Source organism: Aedes albopictus, chromosome 1 (genome assembly GCF_035046485.1).
Source record: "Aedes albopictus strain Foshan chromosome 1, AalbF5, whole genome shotgun sequence".
NCBI lineage: Eukaryota > Metazoa > Arthropoda > Insecta > Diptera > Culicidae > Aedes > Aedes albopictus.
The window spans coordinates 217519559-217545862 of NC_085136.1; the positions used below are offsets into that span (position 1 = coordinate 217519559).

Consider the following 26304-nt stretch of genomic DNA (forward strand, 5'->3'; position numbering starts at 1 on the left):
CGAGCAGTTGGGCCATACAATAATTACGTTACTGGAACATTTGAAAACATGTTTATGCTGATCATTACCGCAAGCCGTCTCTCAGTGCAAGCGAGCATTAGGTCTATTGTTGATTGATTGTGATTCTAACTTTTCAGGTCCCTGTCTTGCAGAACGCCAAGATAAAACCATCGCCGCCGCAGCTCGGACCATCACATTGGCAGCAAATCGAACCGTATCCGCAGAAGTCGCTGACTAGGTAAGATTAGAGCACCTCCTCAGTGTTTAAAAATATTTCCAATCAGTTGCTTTTGGTGATTTCCTATGTACTATGTTTTTTATTAGTAGTGATAAGTGCACTGTTTGAATACTGGAAATAACAGTGTAATTGTTTTTTTTTGTTTGCAAGATCATTGTACTCTTTGATTTTAAATTCAATATTCATTTCAAGTATGTACAGGGGGTGGCCAAAATGTATGGGATAGGCAACTTTTTTTTCTCACAAAAAATTTAACATGCTGTAACTTTCCAAAGAGTGCATCAAAAATTCTCAAAATTTGACTGTTTGTCAACCTATTATATGTGCATCATTGGTACGAATTTGAGCTCGATCGGTTAATCTTTCGCGAAGCTAGAACCGTTCTCGTAAAATAGTATTTTTTAGACAACTAATTTTTTGAGCTGTCATATCTCGGAGACCAGTAAACCAATTTGAATGAAATGTTGAACGTTTATCAACAATATATTAACTGCTTAAAAAATCTTTAAAACATAGGTACTTTTCAAACGTTGAAAAAAGTTATGATGGATTGCCACTTTTAGAATCTTTCTCATAACATGTAAATTTTTCGCATCTACTATGTCATTAAATTTTATTTTTGATATCCACAGATTTTCTACTTCTGTTCTTAAGCTATCTATAATAAGATATATTAGAGCCAATTTAGATTAAAGGAAGAAAACATTTAGTATTTTTGTGCGGTATTGTAAATTTGACTCATTTTCCTCTATATGGGTGAAAATGTTAAATCATCATAACTTTTTCAAAGTACAAAATGTACCTATGTTTTGAAGAAGTTTCAAGCATTAATATTATTGTTGATTATCGCTTGAAATTTCATTCAATTCGGTTCACTGGCCTCCGACATACAACAGATAAAAAATTAGTTGTCTAAAAAATAGTGTTTTACGAGAACGGTTCCAGCTTCGCGAAAGATTAACCAATCGAGCTCAAATTTGTACCAATGATGCACATATAATAGGTTGACAAACAGTCAAAATTTGAGAGTTTTTGATGCACTACACGGGGGATACATACCGAGTAAAAATAAGCCGCGCTAATACAAAAATCCGCGTAAATGAAAACCACGGTTATTTAAAAATCCGTGTAAATAAAAACCGCGTTAATTCGAAAATCCGCGTAAATGAAAACCTCGATTTATATCTTTTAACACAATAATTTCCTTCTTGATTGTATATTAAAAAATATACTCAACGAGAACGAACTATTTTAAGACAACATTTTAAGATTTTTGCCTGTAACTGCAAGTTACATATCATAGCCTCTGATCATTCAATTGACATCAGCTCCAGCCTCAGTCAAGGCACATATCATTCAATTGAGTTCCAGCTAGGAAGCAAAATGTGTGGTGTTGTAGGTTTGAAGCTTTTTCGCTTTTACCATCATTGATGACGTCACACCCGACATCAACTTATCATTCACCTATTTTTATTTTGGCCACCAAACCCAACATGGACCCAATACATATTCGATGTTGGTCCAACAGTGGCCTAACATTCTATAAAAGTTGACCCGACTTTGACCCGACATTCGATATTTTTTCAGTCTGGCGGATTATTGCAGGATTTTTCGTATTTCGTGCCCAGCTACTCATTCGAATTCAATTGACAAGGATTCGCTTCTCATTTGATAGGTTTGATGAATAAAAGGAAAAATGATTATAAAAAAATAATTATTCCAATTTATTTATTATTATTCCAAAATTCCAATTAATTATTATTTCAAAATAGTTTTGAAATATTCCACATCAGCCAATTGAACAGTCAGAAGATTTACTGGACATAATAGATTACAAATCGTAGCTTTGTACAATGAAAAACGTACCAGTACACCCGTAGACTTTAGGATGTAATCTTGAGAACTGTTTGGATGTCCTTAGACATCTCAACAGATAAGTGTAGAATTAGCTTCTAGTTGAAATACACATTAATAAAAACCAAGGGGAATGACATATCCTTTTCTAACCGGAATATCCGCATTTATCCGTGTCTAACCGTCGCTAACCGCGTCTAACTTCTGCTCACTTAGCAGCTCGCTTAGCAACGGTTAGCGACGGTTAGAAACGGATAAATGTGGATATTCCGGTTAGAAAAGGATATGTCATTCCCCTTGATAAAAACAAAATCTCAACAGATCTGATGCTGTCTATTGAATTTTGAGATGTCCAGTATGTCATGATAGATTACAAGTCGTTCCTTTGTATTATGAATGATGTCATCGTTACACCCGTTGACTTTAGGATCTTAACTCTAGAACAGTTTGGATGACCTTAGATATCCCAATTGATCTGAAACTGTCTATTGAACTTTCAAAAGACTTACTGCTGGATGACCTAGGATATCCAGAAAAAATACTCTGCATCATATTCTACCCTTTTTATGCATTTAAACACCAAAACTAAAGAAATATGTAAAAAAACTATAATAAAGCTTGGAAAAATTCCGGCTTCAAGGGGTTAAAAATCCACGTAAATGAAAACCGCGTTAATGGGGCACGTTCGGTGTAGTACTAGATTTGTAGTAATGAGCTGAGTTTTAGTATGGTGAGAAGGTCAGTTCTCTGTTTCTGTTTCTATATTGTTTATATTGCAAAAAATGGAGAAAACAACAACACTGTTGCCCAAAGTTTTGCTCAAACAGCATCAAATTAGGCAAGGAATCATAATACCCATGCTTTTTGTACCATTTCACTGCAGAAACGGAGAATTGACCTTCTCACCATACTAAAATTCAGCTCATTACTACAAATCTAGTACTTCACCGATCTGTCCTATTCAAAAATCCGCTTAAAAAACCTCGTAAATGAAAACCGCGTAAAAAAACTGACTGTATATGAAAAGTTACAGCATGTTGAACTTTTTTATGAGAGATAAAAAAGTTGCCTATTTTAAACCTTTTTGCCACCCCCTGTATATAATCTATTGCTAATAACTGTCCAACATTTGGTTTCTGCCAACAGAAATTTTAATTGTTAATTGACATTTAACTTTTCACTACGGTCAAACCGTCTTAGTCTAAAATTTAGTTCAGGTTATTTTTTGTAGAAATGGTCTCAAGTGGTATCGCTAACTATATAATACACTGAAGTTTTTTACGCGGTTGCGGTACCACGTAAAAAAACGCGTTATTTAAAAAAAAAACGTCATAAAAAACCGCGTTATTTCAAAAACCCATCGTAAAAAAAAAAAGTTTTTTTTTTTCAAAAACGCGCAAAATAGCCAGGATCACATCTAACGTGACTTGACTTATTTTACGACGTTTTTTGAATTAACGCGGTTTTATTTACGACGTTTTTTTTAAATAACGCGGTTTTTTACGCGGTACCATTACCGTCGTAAAAAATTAACTTCAGTGTATACGTTTTATATGTACTATTCCCCGCCGGTTGACAAAATGAATAGATACATAAGTTTTAGTATAATAAATGTTGGACCATTTGGCGCTTCTATTTTTCAGCGTACCATTCGAACCATTTGTCGGTCTGCGAGGCACGAAACAAGGAATCGTTGTGGATGGTTATATATTCCATATCGACAGAAAAACATCTACAAGCGTTTTGTATAAATGTGCAAAACGAACAACATGCCGGGCCCGATTTGTTGTCAGGTAAATCTATTTCTGTAACATACCCGAACAAATAAAAAATATATATTGATGTATGAAAAAATTTACTTGGGCAGCCATCCGTTTCCAATGTCAACCTTAATAACTCAGCTGTATTAAAATCATCTTTTTGGTAAGGGGCTGTCCATTTATTACGTAAGGGGATTTTCACGATTTTTCGACACCCCCCCCCCCCCCCCCCCCTTGTAAGATTTTTTGTATGAGAGCCCAAATATTTGTGTAGGGCGCGTAAGATTTCTCAAACCCCCCCTCCCCCCGAAAACCCTTACGTAATTAATGGACAGCCCCTAATGCATATTGCTGATTGCATTGAAAAATGGACCGACATAACAATGTGTACTCTCCATAAAAGTGTAGTCCCGCCAAACTTAGGATAAGTCTACGATGAACCTACCCTTCAAAGACCGAATGGAATACCAATAAATAATCGAGTCTCGACATTTTGTCGGTAATGGCTTAATATTTTTTCCCACAAACGGCGTTTTCCGGTATTCGGAGGTTAGATTTCTCGAAATTCAGAAATTATTCATCGGCTTATTTCAGGGATCAATGAGTTATTCCTAGCGACTCCAAACTATGGAGTCCATAGTGACCATATCAAAGCTGGGCTCAAAAATATAATTTATCTGATCGGGCTGGAGTTTTGCACAGTTGATTTGGGACCAAAATGAAACTTAAAAAGTGTACTGAGTGTACTCAGAACTTTTCCATTTTTTTAATATAAAAATGCCGGGACACCCTGTTTTTTTTTTAATATTTCCCCATATGACCGACCGTGTCCCAGGCTACTGTAGACTGGCAACGGCAAAGTTGCTGTGTAGCTGTGTCATAGGTGTTAATGTTGGTAATTGATGCCTTGTCCAAGAACAGCCCTTCTCCATATTTAATTCATACACCCAAACTTCTACCACAGACAAACTGACATAGCACTAAACGACATCATCGAAGCGCTTCTACTACTTGGCCTGGCGTTTGACGCTTTATACTACTGCGTTCTGCTGACAACGTTTTACGATACTCTATTTAGTACAATGTACTCAACTAATAGTGATAATGCTGTCGCATTACGGATTTCGGAGAAAAATGTTCCCAGTGTTACATCAGGACATCAGGAAGGACACTGCAACAAGTTAACAATTGTGAACACGGAGAGACATCTGAGACAGAAGTAACTACAGTGACTAATATACGTGATAACCTGACCCTTGGACTGTGTGGCTAACCAACCTTTCTGACTAATTGATCCTATGATGAAGATGGGCAAGATTTAGACTAGTGCTACTAACGCCCATAACCTCATAATTGTGAACAATCGAAAAAATGTATGCGTTTTGTCATACTGTGTATAACAAAAGCATAAGGAAATTTCATAAATTGATTGACATTTTTGTCTCCAAAATATCAAAGAGGTGGCTACAACTTTGAGTGATTTTCATGCAATTATATTTCTAAAGCTGTGTTTTTTCAAAGACAGCTTTTGCAGGCATCAAGGTTGAAACGCCCTCAAGGATTCACAGGACCAATAAATAGGGATCCTATCAAAAGGCGGAAGCACGAAAGGCGAAATTTTGAAAGGCAGACCGTCTTAAGGCTCAAATGAGAATTTCTCATTACCTAAAACTGAAAAAGCACTTTTCTCCAGAATGACGGAAACGCTAACAAATTCACCGTGTCCGATTGTCATAATTGACTAAATAAACAATCGGACATTTTCATTTTCTTCGATTTGTGGATCATTTTGGGAAAAAGTGCTTTTTCAGTTCTGAAATATTTGCCATTCTCAATTGAGCCTTAAGCATGTAACAAAAGGCGAAAAATAACGTTAGGTATAATTCACAATTCAATCGAGTTCAATCATTCTTTTTCTTTTTTGATAGAGTGGAGCTTTTAAGGACCAGTATCAAAGACTTTATGCCCTGTTCAATCGTTCATATTCCCAAACAAGTTCGTATAGGTCATGTAGCGGATGGTTTTCATTGAATAGGCCCATAAGTTCAGCAGGTTAGTTCCGATATACATCTACTTGACGCCATGTTTAGACGGGTTAACTCTAGTTAGATTTTGGGCTCAATGTCATCCAGGAATACACCGCCTCATGCAAGGTGCATTTAACCTAACACATAACATAAAATAATGTTTAATTGTACCTGATGTTAGGCCAATTATCAGTGGTTAAACTGCAAACGCTGCCATTGGATATTTTTTCTTCTTTTCATCAAAAGCTGTTCCTTCGAGTTGCACTGATATACACTGTATACAGTTTATTGGCGGTCAAACGCTAACTTTATATGAGGTTTGACTGGCACAAGGACTGGCAGCCAAACTGTTATTTTTCCCATCCAAGATTTCTGAAAGCTGTTCTTTCTAGGCTCATTATATGATCGGTCTAATATATAATCTACTGGCCTATCGTATATGTGTTACTACCTAACTTCAATCAATATGCTCAACAAATCTGGCGAGGAAGATAGAATCACATTAGGTTAATAAACAATTTGGTGAACTTTTTGAACCACAAGGGCAAGTGGCAAGGACTCAAAATTTCATAGTTTATTTAATAGAAAATCCGAGCTGTCATCTGTAAAGAGACATTCCTTAACAAAAAAAAAATGATTGGAAATGCACCATAGGGCACTGCATCAAATTGTCTCCTTCTCTTTCACTCTTATAGGAATTTTGTAAACAACAAGGCCAAGAAACGTCTAAATATACAAAATCAAAACAATGCAGTGCCTTATAACAATAGTTCGATATAGTGCAATTGTCAAAAGCATAACTGAATCATGTTTTAAACAGAATCAATCAAGTGAAGCACGGTTAAGAGGAATACGGAAAACGCAATAAACTATGTATTTTATTCCCGACATGATATGTCAAGCCCAACGACATCAACATTGCGTAAACAAACACGTTTCTGTCGGCTTAGGGCCTTCTGAACTCCACCCACACATCTCACCATCATTAACAGAAAGCTTGATATTTGCGCTTTCTGTTAGTGGTGGTGAGGTGTATGGGTGGAGTTCAGAAGGCCCTAAGTCGTCAGAAACATGTTTTTTTTACAAAATGTTGAAGGGGCCTTTTCAATTGTTGGTCTTGATACTTGATATCTACCAAATGTCGAGTTCTGGTCGAGTCAAGTCAGGTAAAATTATGCCCTAAGCTAGACAAATGTTGAGTTAAAGTTGGTGATCAAAACATAACCGGTCAATGTCGGGTTAACAAACCCGTATCATAATTATTTTGGCTTGCAAGGCAGTCTTGTGAGAGTCTGTATATTGACTGAAACTGGGGCTTCTTTCATAGAAGAAAAGGGATTAAGGGTCAAGATTGTTCATATCACCGGAGTTGGTTGAAGACATACACACAAAACCATGCCTAAATAGGCAACTAATTCATCTAAGGTCAATTGGGTTTTTAAATTAAGAAAAATTAAATGATTTTTTATTTTTAAACGAAAGAGCACCTTTTTCTGAGCCGCTATGATTTTTTTCAGATTTTTAGAACTTTATTCTGGTATCTAAAATCAATTTCAAAGAGATTTTTTGAAATCACCTTTTGACAGCTGGGCAACTGCTTGACAGCTCCGCTCAGTACAAAATGCGACGAGGGGTGATTCGACAAATCGCTCCCACACAAATTTCAAATTGATTTTTAAATAGGTTCCCGGGCACCAAAATTGATGAAAATTTGGATTTCGGCTCAGTTTGGCATGCAGATTCAGAATATGGAATTATTAATTTGACCGGCCGTTTGCTTTGCTGGTTCAAAAAGTCCGCCAAATTTTAATTAGCCTTATGTGATTCTGCCTTTTGATAATTCCGCCTTTCGTGCCGTTCCGCTTTTCGATTATTCCGCCTTTTAGAATTTTGTATTTCCGGCTTTTGTAATTCCGCCTTTCGTATTTCCGCCTAACGTAGGACACCCATTTCTAAAGCTGTGTTTTTTTTTTCAAAGACAGCTTTTGTAGGCGACAAGGTTGGAACGCCAACCATTGGATTCACAGGAGCAATAAATAAGAATGTGTGCGTGTACATGTAAATACGTACCTACATGAAAGTTGTAGCATCTCACGTACACCAATCCATAAAGTTCGCGGTGCTTCTTCTTCTTGGCGTGACGTCCTCACTGGGACAAAGCCTGCTACTCAGCTTAGTGTTCTACGAGCACTCCCACAGTTATTAACTGAGAGTTTCCTCAGATCATTTTGCACATGTATATCATGCGGCAGGCACGAAGATACTCTATGCCCAAGGAAGTTAAGGAAATTTCATTTACAAAAAGTTTCTGGAGCGATCAGGAATCGAACCAGCCACCCCCAGCATGGTCGTGCTGGAAATCCACAGTTGCATGTCTTGTTATTATGTAGTCGTTTTCAGTATATTGCTTCTGTTTAACTCGTTGATTTTTTTCAGAATTAGCACCATTTTTTTTAGAATTTGAAATATTTGGAGAAACACTATAAAAAATCAAACAATATTTCGATTGTAACTTATATGCGATTATAAGTAACACCACCGTTAAAACGCTTTTAAAAGAAGCTGTTCATAAACTACGCACTCATTTTTGAGAATTAGTTTATGAATTTTGCCCAGTCTCCCTCATAATAGTCTTCTTGTTTCTCAGACCCTTACAGCTAAGCTAAAGTACTTGATGACCAGAATGGGAGATGTGACTAAAACAATATTTTACTTTTTATGTTTTTGACAACTGTTTTTATTTTAGGGGGACAACAGGTGCGTACAAGTGCAGCAATCATTCGCACCCCAATCATACGCTTGACATCGCCAAAGCGGAGCTGAAAAAAGCTCTCAAAGAAGCCAGCTGCCAAAGTTTGGAAGGGTATAGAGCTGTTTTTGATAGGGTGTGCAACATGACGGAGTAAGTAGAAACGTATTTTCAATCACCATACTACGGTCAGGCTGCTAGTAATCCATATGCCTTGTCTTTCTAATGCCGTTTTCAAATTTTCTCAAAAAAAAACTTCAGAGAATACAAACATGGCTGCCACAATGGCCGACTTTTTTCCCTACTCACGTTTTCAAGACCATCAATCTTTGAAATTCGTAAAAAATGCTCTTGATTTGGAAAAACTGCCTCTTTTTGCAAGTGAGCAAAGCCAAGTTAATCAAGTGCGGTTTGGTTCGATGCATCGTTCGTCAGATTTGTGCCTCTAAAATTTATATGCAAAATTGCAATGGGATTTCTTGATGTTTCACCTTAAACACAATGTCGGAAGTATTTCCCAATTTCAGACCCCCTCCCTCCCCTTACGTAACAAGTTTTGTATGGATTATTTCGATTTTTTTTGTGAAGCGTAACACAGTGGTTGACCGACTTCCTCCCCTCTTAGCGTTACGTAATATGCGAACGAATCAGGTGTACAATACAACGCGCCACTTTCGACATTGTGTTTATCGCAAGGCAAAAGTAGCTGAAGTATAGACCACTTTGTAGGAAATACGACGCTCCTTCAGAGAGTTTCAAAACAACAGGACCAGTACCTGTCAAATTTGACAGGTGTTGACAGGTCCTGTTGTTTTCTAATTTCCCGTAGGAGAGAAAGAGAGCGATTTCTTGATGACGTCACCGTGCAATGGGCAATAATAAAATAGGGTCTTGTACCATTTGGGCAGGTGTACCTATTTTGGACACTTGCCGCTATAACTAAGTCAATTTTATACCAACTTTTTTTGGCATACAATGATTTACGCACATTATCTAACCCTATACAAAAATTGGTATGAAATTGAGGCAAGTGCCCAAAATAGGTACACCTGCAGACAAGGTTGCGAATTTCATTCACGCTGTGGAAAGTTACCTTCACAGCTCGCTCACGACTTTGGTATACGTTTGCGACCCCAATGTTATTCGGCAAACTTTCAGATAAAACTACAAGGTTAAATTCATCCATACATTGTTTTTCGATAGCATGCTTCTGAACTGAGATAATAGCAAATGAATGTAAATTTTCGCAAATGAATGGTTGCAACCTTGCCTGCAGATACAAGACACTATGTCGCTAATTCGGTATTGAACTGAAAACATAATACTATCTTATGTGAGATTTCTCTATTATTTACATATTTTAATTTATGTTACAGGCACAAATACGCAGCGGCCCACATGACGTATGCAAGTGTTGTAAGCTCCATGCAAAGCGCTAGAAGTAAATGTTTCCCGAGGGTACCAAAATCGGCGAATGATTTCCATAACCTAATGCAACAAGAAAAATCAATAAGCTTCCGTAATATTAATGGGAAGCAATTTTACCACGGGTGTAAGGAAAACACGTTATTTTTTGTAGTTCCGGCAACCCTCGAAGCTTTAAGTAAGACAGCATCGACGGTTTTATACTTTGATGGGACATATAAAACTAAGCCTTCTATATTCAATCAGCTATTTATGGCTTATGCCGAGCTAGATCATAAGGTATGTATCGATATATTGTGCATTTCCCACCCGCTTGATTTTTTTTTTCACAGTTTGCGAACGGAGTTTGAGTGTCGGATTTTTCTGCGCACTTATTCAGTCCCGTTATAGGGTCCGGGACCATTTGGGCAGGAGCACCTATTTTGGGCACTTGCTGCTGTAACTTAGTCAATTTCAAACCGATTGACTTGAATTTTTGTGCAGGGCTAGATACTGTGCGTATCTGATCGTGTCTCAAAAATCAAGTCAATCGGTTCAAAATTGACTGAGTTATAGCAGCAAGTGCCCAAAATAGGTGCTCCTGCCCAAATGGTCCCAGACCCTATTTCTCCGTTTTGACCCATTGTCACCCCCATCGACGGTAGCTTACAATTAGTAGGTGCGCAGAAGACTTCGACACGATTCTAGTCTAGTCCAGTCTACACATTTTTTTTTTAATTCATTGTTGGGTATCTAAGTCACTACGACCACTTGTTAAATCTATTGTGACATATGCCCCAGTTTGTTTTAGCTATATCAAGTTGACGTATTACTACTGCTGGCAATAATCAATCTTTGACTGTGCACCCGACTGTGCGTTTGATCCCAACATCGTGACACAGCTCGGATAAACTGTACAACCGTATTGGGGATGGATCTCCAGACATCAAGGGGTTCTATCAGCCCCTTGTCGAAGACCCTAATTCTTTTAATGGCCAAATTTCCCCACTTGAGCCTAGACTTGACGCTAAATCTCGGATTACAGAATCCCTAGTTCAGACTTGTTTTAGAGAGATTATTTATCTAATGAAATTTATTTTGCATTTATAGGTATTTCCATTGGCGTATATGCCATCAGAGCACGGTGCTCCAAACGAGTTGCAGTATTGCAGCATATTGGAGCACCTGCTCTCTATAATGCCACCAGTCACAGTTGTTGGAACCGTCACGGACTTTGAGAAGGCGCTTGTCAAGGCGTGTCGTGCGATTTTCCCTACGGCGACGCATCAAGGCTGCCTTTTTCATTTTAAGCAGGTAACTATTATTCGATATACATATTGCATTCCCTATATACACTCATTCTCACACATTCTACTTGATAAACACGAGTAGCGCGAGAAAAAAAAGGGGGCAGAGTGCCTCCTCTTCCATCTCTGGTCATGTCTATTTAATAACACGATACATAGTTTGAACTCTTGTGCTGATGTCTTTATTGTGTTTCGTTTCTTTGATCATGTATAGGCGGTAAGACGGCGGATTATAAGTGATTTACATGTGCAACCAACTAGCCCGGAGTATAAACACTATCGTATGGCAATGCAACTTGCCCACCTGCCCCCATCCAAAATGGTCGAAGGAGTGGACACGGTTATCTCCCATATCAAACGGAACACTAGCAACCAAGAAAAGGCCGATTCATTTGATAGTTATCTTCGCAGGACATGGTTGCGGAATGTTAGTCCACATGTGTACTCTACGTACCATGTGCCAACAACATCCAACAATGCCGCGGAGGCCTACCATTCTAAAATGCTTGACCAGATCGGTTTGTCGCCGGCTGCTTGGGTTTTTGTAGGTATGTATTAAAGAAATAAATATTTTACCATTGTTACACTTCTCTTAAACTATTGAGTTCTCAAAAATTTATCTCACGAAACCTATTGCAAGCCTATTAATATACGAGAGAACAAAAGATGTTTACATGCTGTAACTTTTCATAGAGTGCATCAAAAAATCTCAAATTTAAACTAGGTTGACAAACCTATTATATGTGCATCATTGGTGCAAATTCTGACTCGATTGGTTAATCTTTCGCGAAGTTAGAACCGTAAACACTATTTTAAGACAACTAATTTTTCAACTGTCATATCTCGGAAACCAGTGAACCGAATTGAATGAAATTTTGACCGTTTATCAACAATATATTGATACTTGATACGACGTTATAAAATGTTACATTTTCTTACGACAATAAAGTTATACCGGTTTGATATTTTTACCCATATAGAGGAAAATAAGTCAAATTTACAACACCACACAAAAAAATACTATATATAATATAACATTAATATATTATTGATAAACGTTTGTAATTTCTTTCAATTCCCTGGCCAAGTTCGCAGGGTTTGACGGTATTAAAGTGAAGGTGTTTCATTTTGATTATTGTAATGTAGTGTTCTTTAGTGAAACATCACCTTTTTAACACTTTAATGCGCCTCCAACGGTTCATCACGAACCGGCTGCTGCAGATGGAGTATGGCTGATCATATGCTTTGGCATATTCATCAGACATGCTCGATAAACACGGAGGGACCGCCGGGGCTCAATAGATTCTATACCCAAGCAATAGTACCAAGTCGGTTGGATTTGAGAAGGTTTTGATGACCATAGTGTTGTAATCATCTGTGAACGTGTCTCAAATGTATCGATGTATTGAAAGAGAAACAGAGTATACTATCGAATCTAGAAATAAACGGCAGTCTGAAACTGACCCACAACGTGTAAACATGCGTCTATTCATTTATCCCCTTTTACTCCGATTCTCATCCGACGGACCTTTAGCACATCATAACAGTGGCGAACGAGGATAAAGACGATTTCTTGTGGCAAATTTACGCGTGCATTTTGAACAGTATATTTTTATTGTGGACCAAGTTTATTGTGTTTTTTTTATGTGTTATGGTGCTTAGTGCTATAATTTTGTCCATTTTTAGCAATGGATTTTTATATGTTTAGTGGTGTACTTTTTTTTTGCAGAAATTCTTTTTTGTGAGACTTTTTCGTATTTTATCGTATTTGTTGATAAAATCATTTGTTGCTGCTCACGAATTTATAGATTTCTGTTTTATTGTCACCATTTGTTACTAAGCATTTTTGTGGTAAACATTTTTTGTGGCGGTGCAGACGACCACTACTGTTTTTACGATGGCCGAGTTTACAACAATACCGGATGAAAAGCAATAATGGAAGATTGAGATGCTGAGGCACGGCGAGACGATCGAGAATAAAACCATCTGTTGGTCCATCAAAATGATAAGGCTACCAAAAAACTTGTTTGTCATAAGTGTTAAAAGCGTGCATTTAATCAGTTTGTGTAATTGAGTGTAAACTTTGTGTCGTGTTTGGTCTCATTTGGCTAAAATTTGTGGTATATGATCATTACGCCGTGGTCTTATTTTTTCACAATAGCCTGTTTTTGCTTTTGATGGAGTGTACACGAAAAAAAAAGATTACAACTGTACGACATTCCGTCGGTTTAGTTGAATCTAGTTTTTGACACAGCATGCGCTTATGCATGTTTTATTTCTTCCATGGTGGAGAATATTTTATGTCATTTTTATTTCTACGTTACTCTATAGTTCAAAAAAAAGTTGCGTGAAGTGATTTTCAATATTTTTTGTTATGAATATTTTGTTTTGGTTCATTAGAGCTGTTTAGTGTTTTTTTTTGTCAAAACCTTTTTGTGTGAACACGTACTGTTTATATACCAACTATGTATAGCAAATTGTAATTTGTTTTGACATTTTATTTTATTTGCAACAAATTCACGGTAACGTTTTTGTGACGCTCTCCAACAAAGCATAAATAAAGCACTATTTTACAGAAAACTCCATTTTACCATTTTTTGTCGGTGTCATGAGCAAATGGTTTGTTCAGACAAACTATTTTGCGAGTTTCTGTTTTTGACTGCATTTTATTTTGAGCGCACCATTGCAATGGATTTTTTTTCGAGGTGGAAAGAGGATCACCACCGATATGAACAATAGGACTATACTTCCGAACATGAGCCGCCATGGATTAAATGAGAAATGCAGAAATAAGAAGATGCTGAGATGGGTGAGAAGGCTACGAGATTATGGTGTGAACAGAGGCTGCCAGCAGATTATCGTATGCATTAGTCGGAGTCATGACTTACAAGACAAGTGATAATTAGCAATAATGTTATTTCATAAAAAAAAACTAATTAGGGACGCTCTTGATTTTTCTTACATGAGTATGAAAATTATTCGTTTTTATAAACATTTAGAGTAAGCAGCTTAAGTCTTAAAAAATGATGTCTTCGATCAGAAGAGTTCTGAAATTGTATACTATGTGCTAGTTTTACAATACTATTGTAAAATCTCATAATGGGTGAAGGAGTTGTTGTAATCATCTGTGAACGTGTCTCAAATGTATCGATGTATTGAAAGAGAAACAGAGTATACTATCGAATCTAGAAATAAACGGCAGTCTGAAACTGACCCACAACGTGTAAACATGCGTCTATTCATTTATCCCCTTTTACTCCGATTCTCATCCGACGGACCTTTAGCACATCATAACACATAGAAATATTATAGGTTTTGTGACAAGTTTTGAAACCTTTTTATTACCAGATTTGAAAATGTTGTTTGTGATTTCTTTCCCACATTTTTCGGTTGATTTTGATTACCTACTACTAAATTTACTATAACTTAAGTAATATACCTACAATAATTAAAAATATTCAAATTTGTAATTTCATCAAAACAGATTGGCTTTTTAAATATTACAATAATACCTCGAATAATACCTACCTAGTCATATTCTCTTTAAATAAATCTAGTGAAATCAACCAAATAATGGAGAGGAAAGTTGCAGCACTTAATAGTGCTGATAGATTCGAAGCTAACGTGCGAACAATATTTAAACACCTTGTTGGCGTCAATGCGTTCGACGTGTCATTTTGGACTGACTGCGTTTTATTAGCTGAACAACGTAACTTGTGTATGTGTTAAAAGATAGGTTGTCAGCTTGAGCCGTACGCTTGAGCCGCAGTTATGTTGGCTACGAAAACATTGCATTGGTGGGATAGGGATGCCACTTCCTTGGGTAGGACCGATAGGACAATTGAACGGATTCGTTTTGTTTTAGTAGTTACCTTAAATTCTTTTTGTATCTCGTATCATTGGAAGCTCATTACTAGTTCAAAACTAGTGTCTATCATTGGGGATGGCGCCGATGTTGTATTGTACCAACATAGGTGTTATCGCAGCGAGGGTGGTTGTCTTCAATTGGTATTTGACCGTAATTGCTTTGATTAAACATTTTACATAATATTTAATGAAAGTAGCATAAGCACAGTATTGAAAACTAGAGGACGAATACAAACCAATACGATTTGTATTTACAATGTTATGATAATCCGTCCTTAGGTGACCCACCTTGCCCCGCCCCACCCTACATCTATGAGAGGGAAATGCAATATTTTTATTAAAACTACTTAGGCACAATGTAAAAACTAGTGTTAAATTGGGCATTCCTATTGGTCTTTGTAGAGATGAAATTTAAATAACGGGTTCAGCCATGACAAACAAGCTGTCACGCAGCTCCAACTGAACACCCATTAAAAAATCATTAAATTCGGTTCACTGGTTTCCGAGATATGACAGTTCAAACATTAGTTGTCTGAAAAATAGTGTTTTATGAGAACGGTTATAGCTTGGCGAAAGATTGATCAATCGAACTCAAATTCATACCAATGATGCACATTTTATAGATGGACAAACCACAGTCAAAATTTGAGAATTTTCGATGCACTATATGAAAAGTAACAGCGTGCTGATTATATATTGCATATTGCTGACTGCACCCCAAATTGGACTGACACAATAATGTGCACACACCTTCGAAGTGTGATTACAGTGCAGGGATACGTCGGATCGAATTGAGGTCTTCGGTGCACTTATTCCTTATAAATGCAGGAATAACTGCACCGAAGACGTCGAGACGATCCAAGGCAAATGTGCACTTTTATCATAATTCTTAGGCGTACCAAAAAAAGTGTGATAGTCCAATTTGAGATGTAGTCTGCAATAAATACCATATCAACTGTACTATAAATTTTGATTTTTGTTTGCAGAAAAAAATATCAACATGGCGAATACAACGGAGATCGACATTGCACGGGTACAAAACTTACCATACAAGCGGCAGCAGAGCGAGCGCCAAGAATTTGTTAATATTTGCACTGCTGCGTTTGACAGAGACGGTAATTTGAGCAAATTCTTGGAGGCACTAAACTCAAATAAGAAAAATGAGATCTTTGGATCTCATCCAATCGTTGAGAAAGAGCTGCTGGAAGCACTGGACGGTACATTTTTCTATACATTCCGAGTTATTTTGCATCTTAAGCTATAGCTATAGTATAGCTATAGTATGACACCCTTTGACCAATGCCACATATTTGACCACTTTTGACAGTTAAATTTTGACCAAGGTGCCAAAATGTATGTCAAAAGTGGTCAAATATTTGGCGTCTGGGCAAAAAGTGTAATAGCACCCTTACATTCTACCATTCTATTTCACTAGATTGCGTTCTGTGCTCAAAGTGCGCATCGGTATCATTAATACCATGTAACCATAAAACATACTGCGAGGAGTGTGCATTACCCGCAATTATGAAAAATACAAAATGCCCAGTATGTGCATCCCCATGGCTCGGGTTTGTGAAAGATAGCGATGTAAGTACACATGTGTGACTTTCAATGTTGATAAAAAAAAACTTAAATTCTTACATTTTATATTGGATTGCAGGTACAACTAAATCTCAACTAGTTTCAATTTCCCAAAAGCAGTTCGGCTTCCTCTATCCCATCCAGTGCGGCTTTGTCCAAACGAAGCAAAAAAGGCAAAGCAACCATGATCAGCCGAAATTCTATAGCGAACGCTGCGCCTACTGTAACTGCCAACTCGAATTATCGCCCACGCGTCATTATAATGAACGACCATCACAACGAATCCGGCACAAGTCACGAGTTCACCTTCGGTTTCGACATCGACCAGGAGCTCCTTTTCGGAGACTTCCAGGAGGACGAGGTGACTTCCAGGCTCGACCAACACCACCAGTACCATCACCAGCAGAGAACTTCCCCGAAGCATCACAACGGTACTGAAAATGTTCCTTCGCCGACGAGCGCCATCAGCAACACCTCGACTGATCTCGGCAACAGCTCAATGCAGCAATCGTCATCGTCCATCACCACCGCTTCGACCGGCTCGCCAACGTTTTCCAATAACTTGTCATTGTCGTCGTCATATACAACACAACCAAACAAACCGCCGCAACAATACCAGATCATCACAAACAACACCACAATCAAGCGCCGACACAGCCACCACAGATGGAAGCGGCGTACGATTCGGTGCTGCACTCCTCTGCTGATCCTGGTGAGTAGGGTCTTGTACCATTTTGGCAGGTGTACCAGTGTACCTATTTTGGGCACTTGCCGCATAACTAAGGACTGTATCGTTAATTATGAGTACACCTGAAAGTTGCTGTATTTAAAAATGTTTTTGTAAATTAAATTCATTTACATTGTTTATTGACCATCAGAAAAGCCCATGACATCCCAAGTAACCACTAAGCCGTAAAAATTGGCACCAAGTTGGTTCTATATTCATATGAAGAACATTGCCAACAGAGCTTTTCAGAACTACATCCTATAATAGATCTGCTAAAAAGCCACTTTTGGCGAAATATTCGGCTGATATACGGCCAGCTTCAATCTGCGTACCGAGTCTCTGGTGAAAGAGCTGTCAAAAGTGAGTTAAGAAAAAAGAAAAAAAAAAGTTATTTATCTTTTTTATGTTTTGCTCCGGATGCCTTTCCATCGAAGTCTATTTTTTCTTCGATTTTTACGGCCTGCTGATCCAGATTCGAACTGATAATCTTCGGGCTTGCTGTTTTCAAGTTTATTTCGTCACGTTTTCCATCTGATCCATTGATGCAGCGTGAGATCGGTTAGCTCAGTACCGTATTTGAGGAAAAGGAGGCAACAAGTTGGGACAGCATTGATGTTCCGAACCGAAATGTTTGGAATGATCCGATGGTCGGATGTTGAATCGGGCACAAAGTGGCCGCATACGAAATGTATGAAATGGTCGGGGAGATGGTTTTATGGATGGCGGTTCTGCGGGAGATGCAGCTAGGGAAGTTTGGAAGGTTGACGAGGTTTCATAACAGGAGGAATCAAAATGCGGCTCGTCGACTACTTTTGGTATTCATCTGTAGGTTAAAGCTCGGGTAAACCGATTACAGCTGCACAGGTTATGCATTCGTAATAGATGATCGAGGAAGCAGCTGTACATTAATTTGTGGTTTATAGTGGCGAGATGACGATAATCATCCAACACCCAATCTATCGTACAAAAGTCCCGATGATATTTCATTGTTCTCCGACAGTTCAGTTTTGTTTTGCTTCAAAGCTCTGATTGATATAAACGTCATGTACGCCAAGCCTTTTAACAGCACTGTCAGTCTTCTAATTCGGCTCACAGGCTCTGGGTTTGCAAGCACTACAGTGTAGCGTAATATACTAATATACGGCTTATTTTAGTGCTTACAATTTATAATGCCTGTGAGCATTTGAAATTCACATACAGAGCCTAATGATACGGAGAAGCTGCTGAATGACCTTTAGACCGCTTATGACAGTGCTTAGTGGTTACCTGGGATCATTGTATGTTCAATTTTTCATGGATCTTGCCACCTCTCGCACTTTATTCTTGATGTTCTTCATAAGGTTTTGAACAACCGTTCCGACGATGGTTTTGCTTGAGTTGACCCAGTTTTTTCTTGAATTTTGTGACGTCCTCTGCTTTTCTATCCTTTTTCCGTAGTGGTGGGCATAGTGGTAGGATGCCAAATGCGGCCAAAATAATGTAGGACCTTTGTGCTTTCAGATGAGTGGCAGAAAAAGTTTCTGTAGACATTCATTCCGGTATATTTCGACGTCAATACTCGGAACGGTGAAGAAAGGTGACGATTTCATACCACATTGACAAATTGCTTGCCGAACCAACACATTTTCCCAATTTTTTCGCAAAAAATCAAGTTTTCCTATGATGATTAACCTGGGCTTGTTAGGGGAATATCTGTAAATAAAAAGAAAATCGGGTTAAGTACGGTTCCTTTGAATTCCACTAAGAATTTGCATCCTTTGACAGATACGTATTTCGACCTCAACTGTAAGGTCGTCTTCAGGGTCTTGTACTTGACTCGACTCCTAGTTTTCCTAGTTCATAACATCTGTGCCACGCTTCACAGTGAAAAACTGTGCCCCTGGAAGTGCCTTGTAGTCCAATTTGAAATATATTTCATCATCCATGAATATGCACATGTGATTTTTGCTCAAAGCATCGTCGGGCAGTTTCCAAGCACGAGTTTTCACATAATCCGCCAGAATTTAAGTGCGTTTTGGACATTTCTGTTTTGGGTAGGTCTTTAGGGAATTACGCTCCTTGGCACGCTGAACCATACCAACAGTCGCTCCACACTTTTTTGTGCAATCTCTGCAACCTCATATTTTCCTTAAACGATTTTGCAAATTTTGCTGTCCAAATTTGATTTTGACGCATCTGTTTTTTGCCTCGTCTGGATGAGTATTTCAGTGTGTTATGCATACCGAATCGTTTGATAAATAGCATTTTTGGCAACAAAAACCCCAACACATTCAACTTTTGCAAATTTTCTTAGCGATTATCATTTTTCATTGTAGTATACCTGGTCACAATAGATTTTCGATTAAAATTTTAACTTTTAATGAAGGTTATCGTTTGTTTACAACGCAACGTTAGCAAAACATAGATACATAGAAGTTGTCAAAACAATACATAGGCCCGTATGAATAAAAAGTAGTAACTACTCGTGTTTTGTAGTTACTAGGTACTTTGAAATATGATCCACGCCAAAGTAGTAGCTTTGGTATGAATAAAACCATTTTTCGAAATACATCGTTTGGTTTTCTCATATATTTATCAAAACGGTGTATCTATCAGCAAAATTGTAAACATCAAAATAGTTAGATACGTCGTTTCGAAAAATATGCTTAGTTAAACAAGTTAAGCAATAAATCATCAAACATTGTTGGGGATTCTTTAATTTGCTTTATGAATCATACATGCAGCTGAAAACCCGGATTTGTTTACATTTGCGAGTTACGTCGGATTGAAAAGTTATGCTTGAAATGAATTATTATTGAAAAATAGTGGTTTTCGCACTTTTCGCAGTAGTTTCCACATTAGCAATGTATTTAAGTTATTGTCGGGCCGCCACCAAACCGGACTTCGCACAATCAAGTCGCGACGCAACCCAACTCGCGACGTTTTTTAATCATGTCAACAGTAGTAAAGAAAATAACAATTTTTGATTGAATGTCGGTCTTGATTCCAACCGGATAGATAATACAAAAAGAATACTCCACATCCGACGCATACGGCGCCGTGACATCGACCTGAGGCCGCGCCAGTACGGTAGAATATAATATTTGTCTTTAACGAGCAATGTGCATCCGCATTCTCCCGATTCTCCCGTGTTGGTGTGCCCACGCCGCGCCACGGTCATAAGATCCAGAACACTCCCCCAGTACTCTCAACTTTTTGTGCGGCTCCGTGGTCGTGCGGCTAGGGTCACCAAGCTCTTAGTCGCATCGTGCTGAGGAGTGCGGGTTCGATTCCCGCCGCAGCTGTCAGGAAAAGTTTTCGGCTGTGTCACTGGGCGTTGCAGGCTAGACCGTTGTCTAGTGTCGTGCTTCCTTCAAAGAGCGAAAAGCTCACTGGAAGCATTGAACGTGTCCGTGTCTTTTTAAAAAAAGAAAAAAAAAACTCAAAATAACCTCTATTATCCAACAAAATCCATGACAGACGCAACACCATCACGCCGCATCATCTCCAGGTTATGTTATGGCAGGTTATGTCAAGTCCGTCGGAACTTGCATTTCAATGTTAGCTTATTTTTTGTGTAAATTATATCTGGAGTATTTTCCGGAAGAAATTGGAATATCCTAAAGAGAAATAGGGTAAAAGCATTAGACTTCGCCACTGCTCTAGTCTTCACCCATAAAAAAAACTCAATTTTTTATGTATAAAGTGGCGAAGATTAGAGCAGAATTTTAGGGGGGCAAAGTCTAGTGTTTTTACCCTACAATAACTAACTGAGTAATGAGACATTTTACGAAGTGACAACAATGTTGATGATGATATTGGTTTTCACGGGTTATTGGACGGAGGTAGTCAAAGTTCATTCATAAAATCGGCTCGTAAAATGGACTATAACTCAGCTCTTCAATTTAAAATATAAGTTATGATGATTTCAGGCAGAGCTGCCACATTACCTGTATTCCGTACACGAAAAAAGTTGGCACCCCCTCGTTTATTTTGCTACCTCAAAGTATTTTACTAGGACTGAAAGCTTAAAAAATAGTTCCAAAAATATACTATTTTTTGAGTTAACAAACTTGTTCCATTGCCTTGTGGTTTAAAAATAAACGAGGGAGTGCCAAATTTTTTTTTCGTATACAACCCTGTATGTGGCAGCTCTGATTTCAGGCATACGCATCGCAGCAACCTCTTGAGCAGACTACAAATTTCTTGTAGGGTACGAGTGCCATCAGTAATCTCACGCTCCCATTTTCATCCTATCCGAGAACAAGCGATTACGGCACCGTTTGATTCCGTTCTTTTGTGTTTCATACGTGCTCACTTCTAACAAAAAATACAAAATTAAGAAACAAAACAAACAGCGCTTCATTCCTTTGTTTTTAGTAGGATGAAAATGGGAGCCACATGCTTAATAAGGGAACCAATACCCTAGTAAATACTACTTTTATTCATTCCGATTGTGGAACATGTTCCACAAAAGTAGTAAGTTTGAAAGTTGTAGTGTAGTAAATGCTTTATTTACTTTTATTCATACCAATAAACGTAGTATTTACTACAAAATTGTAGTAAACTGTGGATTACTAATTTTTATTCATACGGGCCATAGTCTTTTTTATATAGATAGAGCCTCAAAGGTGTACTCATAATTAACGATACAGTCCTTAAGTCAATTTCAAACGAATAGACCACCTCACGGCGAAATTCTATCTCTTTCGCTCTTTCAGAGAGTTTGAAAACAACAGGACCAGTACCTGTCAAATTTGACAGGTGTTGGTCCTGTTGTTTTCTAATTTTCCGTAGGAGAGAAAGAGAGCGAATTCTTGATGACGTCACCGTGCAATGGAGTATTGATTTGAATTTTTGTATAGAGGTGTAGGTACGCACAGTATCTAATTCTATAAGGCTATCTGACGTTTGATCTCCTTTCTCTGTTTCGCTCCCGAGGAGGATAGGTTTGTTTTCATACGGAAACGTTTCCGTATGAAAATATTAAACAAAAAATTGCTATCTTCTGTGTCTGCTTGAGAGAGAAGGGTGATGAGCGCTAAATTGCCTTATACACAAACTCAAATCAATCGGTTTGAAATTGACTCAGTTATAGCGACAAGTGCCCAAAATAGGTACACATTAATGAGCGCTTGCACGCTGACGTCATCACTGTCTCCTTCTCTTTCTTTCTTTCGGCGTCGGCCCATAAAGCCGTCCTTGCCCTCAAAAAAAAATTGAGGGCAATGTTTACAAATCGTATGAGAATTCGATGAGGTTATGTTTTTGATGCAAGCCTCTATAGGGCACTGCATTGTTTTGATTTTGTATGGGATTTTGACGTTTCTTGGCCTTGTTGTTTACAAATTTTCTGTAAGAGTGAAAGAGAAGGAGAGAATTTCATGCAGTCCCCTATTGTACAATGGAAGCACGATTCTTCTTACGCAATTCGTTTTGTTCCAGACACCTACCGGGACGGCATCGAGCATAAATTCCACCAACCGCCGCTACCGATGGTTCCGGCGATGTACACCCAGCCACCGCCGCAACTCCCGCCGCCTCACGTTCTGGCCGCTCAACAGCAGCAGCAATCCGCTCGTCAGCCTCGCACGGCCGGCCCCAATCACTACAATCTGCCGCCGCCTCCGGTGATTCCAAGCTACATCCAGCAGCAGCCTCCGCCAGCGCTTCCAATCGTCGCGGCCAAACAGGACACCGCCACGAACACCCCGGCCATCATGAGTGTTCCACCGCCTCCGCTGCCACCGGTTGTCGTCCCGGCGGCGGCGGCCATACCGACCGTGCAAGCCGTCATCCTGCCAGCTGGACCGCCTCCGGTGGCCACCTCCAGTAGCAGTAGCAATACGAACCCTGCGGCCGTAACCGCAGCTGGCGTCATCAGCAGCAGTAGCAACAACCAAACCATGACCAGTAGTAGCGGCAGCAGCAGTAGTATCAACAGCTGTCTGTTCGTAGGTGTCACTTCAACAGGAACCGAAGCCTCAGCGGCAGCCGGCGGCGGCTCAGCAACAACAGCAGCCGCAGCAGCAGATACAAAACAGTGCGCAGCCTCCGACTCGGGAGAAAATCAAGGAGATCAACCTGCGGTTTATTGCGCCCGACCAGCTGCAGACAATCCACAATCACGATAAGATTGTGAACTTCATCGGGATGGGTAAGTAGGTATACAAGAATCTTTTGAGGTTCTCAGACTATGTTTTCATCTCCGTTCATTCAAAAAAGTCCTGAGAAATGCTGTACATTGTCGGACTTGTTTTTGTTTGCGAATGCCATTCTCCGCACCCGATATGTCAATATGTGTACATCGTTGAATAGATCATCCCTGGCCAAGTTCGCAGGGGTTGACGGTATTAAAGTGAAGGAGTTTCATTTTGATTATTGTAATGAAACACATCACCTTTTTAACACTTTAATGCGCCTCCAACGGTTCATCATGAACCGGCTGCTGCAGATGGAGTATGGCTAATCATATGCATCAGTTTAGTCTGTTTAGTGAATATCCCTATGTTTTCAGTTCAAAACCGAACTGCCGTGTGCAGCATAGTTGTCCCATGTTTATAGGGGTTCCCATAGAACATGGGACAATTATGCTGCACACGGCAGCGAATTAGCGACATATTTTCTTTTACTTTCGCTGCTTTTGCCTTTTGACGCAAGGCAAGAAAAAATGTCGCTAATTCGGTTTCGAACTGAATACTTAATAAATATCTTTAAGTAGGGTCTTGTACCATTCGCGCAGGTGTACCTATTTTGGGCACTTGCCGCTATAACTAAGTCAATTTTAAACCGATTGATTTGAGTTAGATACTGTACGAGCCTAATTCTATACAAAAATTCAATTCAATCCGTTTGAAATTGACTTAGTTATAGCGGCAAGTGCCCAAAATAAGTACACCTGCCCAAATGGTACAAGATATTATGATATAAAAGCTTTTATCGATGCTTTTATTAATAACAATCTTAAAACTATGGGTTTTGTATAATGCTGTAATAAACCCCTAATAAAAATCAAACAAAACCAATCAGTAATAAAATTGTTACTTGGGTAAACCATGAATATTCTACAACATGGGGCGCCAAAGATAGCATGATAGATAGTATGATAAGCATGATAAGATAGCAAATCATGGCTACTATCATAGACTTAATAGTTGGTTGTATAGGCCAGGGGAAGTGGTTCACCTTCTTCTTCTTTTTTCTGGCCAACTAGCACCGTTCGGCGCCAGTTGTGTTTTACGTCGGCTGGGTCTAGAAGCTAAGCCTTAAATTCCGACGCCCCAGGGAGACAGCCACCACACCTGAGGACCCTACATATCGAACCCATCAACACATGGGCCGGGACCTACTGCTTTACTTCCTATCCGAGGGAAGACGTGATCACGGATTTTATGTCTCAGAAAATCCCATCGGCGTCGACGGGAATTGAACCCCGACCGACTGGGGTGAGAGGCAACCACGCTTACCACTACACCACCGACGCCGACAGTGGTTCACCTAGGATGAACAAAATGTCAAATCCACTATTTCTTTTCATAGAGGCTGTATGAAAAGAAAATGTGGTATTGACAATTTGGTTCTTCCAAAGGTGTTCCCCTACTTCTTCTTCTTTATGGCTTTGTGTCCTCACTAGGACTTGGCCTGCCTCACTTCAACTTAGTGTTCTTTGAGCACTTCCACAGTTGTTAATTGAAGTGCTTTCTTTGCCTGCCATTGCATGAATTTGTATACATATATTGAGAGGCCAGAAAGTCGAGAAAATTTTCCCGACCAGAACGGGAATCGAACCCGCCGTCTCCGGATTGGCGATCCTAAGGCTTAACCACTAGGCTAACTGGCGCTCCCCTGTGTTAGCTTATAGGGCAGTGCATGAAATTATCTCCTTCTCTTTCACTCTTACAGCCATTTTGTAAACAACAAGGCCACGAAACGTCAAAAGCCCATACAAAATCAAAACAGTGCAGTGCCCTATACTCTGACGTTTGAGCGGAGCCGCCTTACACAAACGTCAAAAAATCTGGAAAAGTAAGCAGGCAAGCGTAAATTAGTGCAGCATTCCATAGTTTATTCTAGTTTAGCTTACACATATTTAATCAGCGATCCATTGGAAGAATACTGAAAACTTATAAAATCGACCAATATATTTATAAAAAAAAATGTAGGTACCGCGATTTACTACTTTCTTCTTTTATTCCAGATCGGTACCTATTGATGGCAAGAGCGCTTTAACGATTGGGCCGGAAACGAGTTTCCACGACCAGAAAGGACCGGCATAGCGATATTTGCAAAAGTTAACATTTCGGATCACTTCATTATTATTATTAGTATTATTTGTCTTTATTAACGAGACTTTAAGTCCGCAGCTGGTTCGTCTCCATCACTATTTCTTTCCATCATTCCATATTGTCATCTTGAAAATATTTTCACTCTCAACGTTCATGATAACCAAAATGATAACTGTATTTTTTTTAAATGCATACCGTCTGATAGGTACGAATAAAATTTATTTTATTTAAACTTACATGAAACTCTTTTCACTTCACGGTTCTCCCTAGACCAGGGGTTTTCAGACCTTTTGAATCACGGTGCACTTTTTGAAAATAAATCCCTCCGCGGTGCACATGTTTATTATTGCTAGAAAAAAGCATCTTGTAAAAAGAACTCATATTTTTCGTAGCGACTTCAGGTGCATACACTCGTCGTCAATATATTTTTCGACACTGACTTTTCCATTATCGGAGCATAGTGAAGTGGCAAAGCTATTCGATCGACTTGGAATATTTTTTGCTGAGAATATATTTTTTTTTGTGT

At 38.8% G+C, this 26304-nt stretch overlaps 2 protein-coding genes across 4 annotated transcripts in view; both read left to right on the plus strand.

The window, feature by feature from the left end:
* LOC109413101 (uncharacterized) overlaps positions 1–17007 on the plus strand; it is a 45361-nt gene extending 28354 nt beyond the window's left edge. For both annotated transcript variants that reach the window (XM_062846238.1, XM_062846240.1), the window contains 8 exons: positions 138–238; positions 8626–8781; positions 10005–10332; positions 11143–11346; positions 11554–11887; positions 16193–16423; positions 16642–16793; positions 16867–17007. In XM_062846238.1, the coding sequence (XP_062702222.1) occupies positions 138–238; positions 8626–8781; positions 10005–10332; positions 11143–11346; positions 11554–11887; positions 16193–16423; positions 16642–16793; positions 16867–16887 (1527 nt within the window). In that variant the 3' untranslated portion in view covers positions 16888–17007. The remainder of the gene's footprint in view (positions 1–137; positions 239–8625; positions 8782–10004; positions 10333–11142; positions 11347–11553; positions 11888–16192; positions 16424–16641; positions 16794–16866) is intronic.
* Positions 17008–17366: 359 nt separating this feature from the next.
* LOC109429898 (synaptic defective enhancer 1) lies at positions 17367–26070 on the plus strand. Of its 2 annotated transcripts, none has more exons than XM_062846241.1 (3): positions 17367–17499; positions 22939–23650; positions 25691–26070. In XM_062846241.1, the coding sequence occupies exons 1-2, from the start codon at positions 17454–17456 to the stop codon at positions 23625–23627; spliced, it is 735 nt and encodes a 244-aa protein (XP_062702225.1). In that variant the 5' UTR covers positions 17367–17453; the 3' UTR covers positions 23628–23650; positions 25691–26070. The 2 variants fall into 2 exon arrangements, with proteins under 2 accessions (XP_062702225.1, XP_062702226.1); XM_062846242.1 differs by lacking the exon at positions 17367–17499 and adding an exon at positions 22391–22610 and having other exon boundaries at positions 25691–26069.
* Positions 26071–26304: the final 234 nt, after the last annotated feature.

Coding starts and splice junctions, on each gene's coding strand:
- LOC109429898 (XM_062846241.1), top strand. CDS start 17,454: ATGGAAGCGGCGTACGATTCGGTGCTGCACTCCTCTGCTGATCCTG. Junction 17,500..22,938: donor GCACTCCTCTGCTGATCCTG/GTGAGTAGGGTC, acceptor GTTTTGTTCCAG/ACACCTACCGGGACGGCATC.